Genomic DNA, 6,189 nt, shown 5'->3' on the forward strand with positions numbered 1-6,189 from the left:
ACTGATTTAAAAAAAAAAAAAACAACAAAAGAATAACCTGAACTTTCTGCACTGTTATAGTCTGGTTTTTTGTGCTTTTTTCTTTATGATAGGAAGTTATTTTTGGACTGCAAGTTTGGGCAAACTGAACTAAAACTCACTTCTCCTTTTATTCAGTTTTGGTTTTTTTTTTTTTTTTTAATTTGATGTCTACTAAAGCTATCAAAATGTCAGCTGTTACAATTGAACTGGATAAGATTTTGTCAGATGAGACTGAGAGCAAAAGAGATTCCAAGCCAGATTTGAAGCAAGGAAAATCCAGTCAGTCACGTGTTGATCATCATAATGGATTTCAGCTTCACTGCTCACATTCTGCACCAGCTGGTAAGGATGCATTTCTATGACTTATTTCCTCAAATCTGTGTCTATTTACTCATGTAACATGGCAATTAAACTTATAGTTGTAAGACCCAACAAAGAAAACTCAGGAATTGCTGCTGTCATGCAAGCATTATAGGAATTAATTTTTAGTTCAGATCAAGGGTGGAAACAAATGGTTGTTTAAAAAGAATCTGTGTCTCCTGAACTCTCTAGAACATGGCAGGGGTGGTCCAGGAGCCTGTAACCTTGGCATTACAAAAAGATGAGCTTTCCATAGGAGATGATACAGCTTTTGTGTAAGTTAGAGCAGCCTGAGCTGCTGCTCTGAGAGGAGACTTGGCCAAGTGTGTAGCTGTGCTCTCCAGTGCCCAGCACTCTGGCTCATTCACTGCTTTTTTCTGGGTTTTTTGTCATATGTAAAGAGGGAAATGCATTTTGCTTGTTTTTGTATTGGACAGGTGTTATGTACAGGTAGAATAGGTCCACAAAAATGTCAATTTTTGTGAGCATTGTGAAACCTAAATGTTTCCAAAAATTCATAGTCGTGAAAAATACAGACTGTAGCTGCCTTGGATAATCTAATATAACCAAGGGGAAACATCTGTAGTTAATTAATGGAATCTCAGTTAATCCCTACATGTCTTCTTAAGTATTGGATAGCTCTTCACATGGGAAACCCCTTCTGAGAGTGGCTACTCTGATTTCTCTTGGACTACATCTGCATTATGGCTTTCACAACTCCCAAAGAGTAATTTTATTTTCATAATGTTTTCACTTGCCCAGAAGAAAACACAGACTTGGCAAGTGGAGAATATCTGAATGTAATTGACACTCTATACCCTGTAATAGGACAACTGAAGTGCAGTGCAAGTCTGCACCTTTCAGACTGGCCGAAGTAGGTGAAGATTTGAATCAAATAAATCAAAATGATATTTTCAACTTTGCAACACATGTTTGGAACATTTTCTAGTTGTAAATTCAGTTCTTGCACATTAAAATGGTCAAATGGTTGGGATCTTTCCTTTGCAAGAAAAGCAGATGGCTTTTGCTTTCCGTAATAGAAATTTTCTAATTTCTCTTTCTCTAAAGCCTTCAGTAACTTTTGTAAAACAGAATTTTCATAGCCGATGCACTTGTGAAACTTTCTTTTCTATGACAGCGGGGTTTGTAAGGTCAGGAATTAGGTGTCTCTCTGCTCCTCTGGGATCCTACTACATAATTTTCAAAATACCTCTCCTGTCCCTACAAGTGTCACTAAAGAACTTGTGTGTGTGCTAGATGATTTGCTGAGCTATATTCCTTAAATGACAAAGTAACCTTCTTAGCCTGTCTTGTTGATAAAGAATTAAATGAACTTTCAATAGAAGCAACATACTTTTGCTCAGAATTCTGCACAAAGGAGGTAATAAAAAAAGACGCTTCCTTGTTTGATTCTTCCGTTCAGAAAAAAATGTTTTCTTTTAAAAAGGATTTTGTCTTGTGAGTATTTGTTGGAAACACTGTTTAATATTCCTGAAGCAGAATAACAAACATCTAATCAGAGTGCTAACAAACATCTCTGACAAATGTTTTGTCTGAGTATGGAGATTTTCTTGGATTATATTTTTGCATTGTGAGCAGAACCAAATGAATACTGATGCATTGTCCTAGTGTTTTGGGGCGTTATAAATGATCACTTAAAGGAAATGCCATCTCATTTTTTTGCTTTGTAAAGTTTTCCTTGATATATTTATTTTACCAGTCTTTAGGCAAGCCCTTTGTAGTTTCTAGTGTCGTGCTGTGTTGGTTGAAGTCTGCATGGAGAAGTGTAAACAAGTCCTATTCGCCTTCCACATATCTTTTCCTAAAAGTTCCTAAAAGGAACTTCTGCTTGCTCAGCCATGGCTATTGATAAAATTAAGGAGATCTTGGTTATACTAAAATGATGGACCCTCTTTCTTTGAGTAGACTATTTACCAACAATGCTGTTTTTCAGGCAGAAAAAAATTCAAGCTATGGTAATTGACAGAAATTTTAATCTTAGAATTTAGGTTTAGGTTGGTGTGGTTTGTTTGTTTGGGTTTTTTTTTCAAATGGTAATATGAAAACCTCCAGGGAAATGGACATCCTACATCTGAGTGCTGCCCTGAGGTTTGGCTTCTCTGCCCCAGGGGACTGCACTTCCACAGCTGCAGCCTTGGGAATCTCTATATTTAGTGTCAATGGACTTTAGATTTTAAACTGGTTTTTTTAAAATAATTTTTCAAGGACTCACATAAAATTGTTCATATCACAGGAAGTGGTAGGAAGAGGTGTGTAAGCTATGAAAACATGAAGTACTCAGTGTTAACCTACAGAAAAGCAGTGACAGAGAACACCTCCTTGTTCTTCTGTTCAATTTGCTGTTCACAATATTGTTTCTTTTGAGAGGTTATAGTTTAAAATTTATTATGCCGTGCTTGTCATAAAATTCTTTTGGTATATAAAGCAGAGGATTCAATCTAGAGAGATTTCACTTAAGAAAAGCTTTCCATGTAGTACTGATGTGTTGCTACTTTTAAACATAAGACTTACAAAAAATGAACACTGACAAAATAAAGTGGTATCCTGAAATACACTCTGATGTTCAGGAAATGTTACTGTGACAGAAAAATATTAACCATATTTTTTTTCTTTTATTTTCAATTCTGATGCAAGTAACAATCCTGAGTCTTTTTTTTTATTGTGATCTGCATGTACATCAAAATAGACTGCAGATTAATAACAAAAGAAGAAAAAGAACTCAAGTACTGATAAGTTCTGAGTACAGAGTACAGAAATTTTTTTCCATGTAGAGCCTTATTGAAATGTTTAGGTGTTTTTCACTTGCAGAAAAATATTGAGACCTTGGTTCAAGGAATGAAATGCATAGCCAAGATCAGTTGGTGAATGCCCCAAGAACAGATCAGAGACTTCCATGGTGCTCAGATTACCTGGACTCTGGGGGAGAGCCTGAATGGAGCAGTGATACTTTAGACATGGCAGATAATGTGGGGTTGGTAGGGATTGACATCTTACAGATGTCGAGCAATCTTTAAAAAATCAAACCCATCTTGATTTTTGAGATACTTACTCTGCAAAGAAGAGTCTTTAATACAATATATAATATGAATGGAAGTGTCACAGCCACAGCACTTTGTCTGCAATGGAAAACAGGCTGTTCCTAATACAGAGATACAGAACCATTTCTCTGTTGTACCGGTGAGAGTAGAATTTTCTTCAAGGCCTGGTCTGTTTTCTCTTCAGACTTCTCACAGCCAACAAAGCTTATCTGAATATTGCAGATGTAAATATTTGTGCAGATTTAAACCCTATTATCCCTGATTGCTTTTCCACTTCATCTCTTGTTAGTCTGGAAGAGACTGAAAACACTTGACCTAAATCTTCATTGGCCAAGTCAGAGTGCAGCACTTGAGCTGTCCTGAAATTAGAAATGCAGGAAACCACCCGGGTTTGACTCTGTGACTTTTACTAGAATGGTACAAGGCTAGAAGAACACCTACCTGGTTTTGCCTTTAATGTGGTTCTTTCACTGATGAGTTTTTTGAGGCATCTTCTATGGTGAATGCAAGTGAAGAGAAAGGGGGAGGAAAAGAATATTAGCTCATACAGGCATGGAGTAAAGATGTATCATGAGCTCCAGCTGGAAGGTCTATCACTCTTCCGCACTACGCTCTGAACTAGAATTTAATTAATAATACACAAAATGAGCCTATATCTAAAGAATAATTCAGAGGTAGCAGAGAGGCCTAACACACTGAGGCATTCACCTCTGCCCGAGGAGTCATGACTTCTGTCCTTACAGGGTGTGGATAAATAGAAACTAAACTGAACACAAAAATTTAACTTTTCCCAGAGGCATAACTTATCTTCTTCATTTACTTCATTTACATGCACTTCCTTCATTTCATTTCCTTCAAATGGGCTATTTACTTTCAATGGATAATGGGGCTTTTAGCAGACTCCAAGAAAAGACACTAATGACTTGTAATAGTGGATTTTGTTTCCCAAATTATCTCAGTAGAAATAGAAGTATGTCTATGTAAAGGATATGCTGACCTCACAGATCAAACTTGCCTTGATTTGAAATGTGAGGTCAATAGCTGCAAAACAGATGAGTGCAGGGTTAGTAACAACAGTGGAAAAATGGGACCCAGAGTGAAGTCTGAGCACTCTTCCTGTAGCACAGTGTGTCTTACACTTGCAAAGCCTGAATACAGCAGTGAAATACTTGTATCTTATCTGTGTGCTTAAGTCCTTTTTACTTGAATAATGACCATAAATTGATAAGCAGGCCTCTAGTATGTTAGAAGATGCCAAATGACAGTGTAGATGGGGAGGTCACTGAGGAATTTCAGGCTTCTTACAAGTTCAAGTCTTCAGTTATGTGTCCATATGCAATTGTAACAACCTGTTTTAAAAAACCAAGTCTGAAGTCTGTGAGCATCATAAGTAGAATGGACTGATGGCCATGAATCAAGAACTTTGGTAAGTAAAGGATGCTCCTCTGGTGATGCAGAATACAGTCGTGTTTCATGTTTGAACACTGACTGAACTGTAAATGCTGATGACTGTGTCTAGACAATATGCAGTCAGGAAACAAATGTCACTTAGTACATTGTATATAAATTACTGCTTGCAGTGTTAGAGACCCCAAATATGGGTTCTTTCATTATTACATACCAAAAATATATAGAAACTCTGGCAGACCTTAGAAACCCTTGTGATTTTTGTACCAGCATTGTAATATTATCTACATTAGTCTGATTTTAAAAACCAAAATAATAAGCAAAGAAAAAAACCCCCTATTTTTATTTTTCTTCCTGAAAACACAGGTTTAGTAAAATTTAGAAAGGAAATCATGGGAGAGAGAGAATTATATGGAATTATCTGTGCAGGAGCTGAATGTTATAAATAGAAAGTTCTGAGTGGTACTGGAAGACTCAAGTGTCTTTTTCCAAAAGTATATAGTGAGAAAAGATTTGGCTGCCTATTAACCTCAGTCCTAAAGCGTGATGTTTTGCTGGTAAAAGAAATTGGGAATGGTATCTTGAGGAATTATGCATCTATATATGCAAAAGTATTTGTAATCATTTAGATCTCTCTCATTTTGTGCTCCTGCCTTTGGGGGAGAAGAGAGAGGGCATGTTGGAGTCACTCAGATCCAAATACATCCACCTTTTGTGTCAGGACAGCTATGTCAAAACTATCTGGCTGTATAGTTTTTGGTATTGGGTAGCCTCAGGCTTCTGTTCTGAAGATTTGACTGTTTAGGATTATTATTTCTAAAATGCATATATTCTTTTGTTTATGAAAAGAAAATAGAGAGCACTTCAAAATAGCAACCTAAACATGATGTATCATAAATCTTTTAAGTAAGCAATAGCCCTCCTTGTTCTGCTGCTATACTTTTGTGTTTTAATGCAACAGGCTTTCTGTAAACTCAGATTGTAGTCAGATGCCAAAATTAATTTTTTTAATGTGTTGTTAACAAAAATGGTAGTAAATTGTTTACCAAATTTGATTTAAAAGTACTTAATGATGTATGTTGAAGATTAACTGTTTGTCCTACCTGAGTACTGAAATACACGCTATTTTCTACAGTGCCCTCTTGAACATCTTGAAAAAACTTTTTTCTGGGGCTTCCTTGTAGAAAATAAATACTCTTGTTAGCAAAGTCTTCTTCTGGTAGGTACATTAACTGTTATTTTCCTTAATTTGTTTTTCTCCCATTCTTTTTCTGACCTAATAAGGAATTACAGGCCAGTGATAATCGGCATGGCACTGAGACCATGAGTAGGAGGTCAAAAC

General features: G+C 36.3%; 1 protein-coding gene across 1 annotated transcript in view; it reads left to right on the plus strand.

Annotated features, from left to right (window-relative positions):
- The first annotated feature begins 206 nt into the window (after nt 1-206).
- The window catches only part of ANO3 (anoctamin 3), a 112,072-nt gene continuing 106,089 nt past the window's right edge, over nt 207-6,189 (plus strand). The window contains 1 exon segment of the mRNA XM_031061879.1: nt 207-363. Coding sequence (XP_030917739.1) covers nt 207-363 — 157 coding nt within the window.

Source organism: Geospiza fortis, unplaced genomic scaffold, assembly GCF_000277835.1.
Source record: "Geospiza fortis unplaced genomic scaffold, GeoFor_1.0 scaffold113, whole genome shotgun sequence".
NCBI lineage: Eukaryota > Metazoa > Chordata > Aves > Passeriformes > Thraupidae > Geospiza > Geospiza fortis.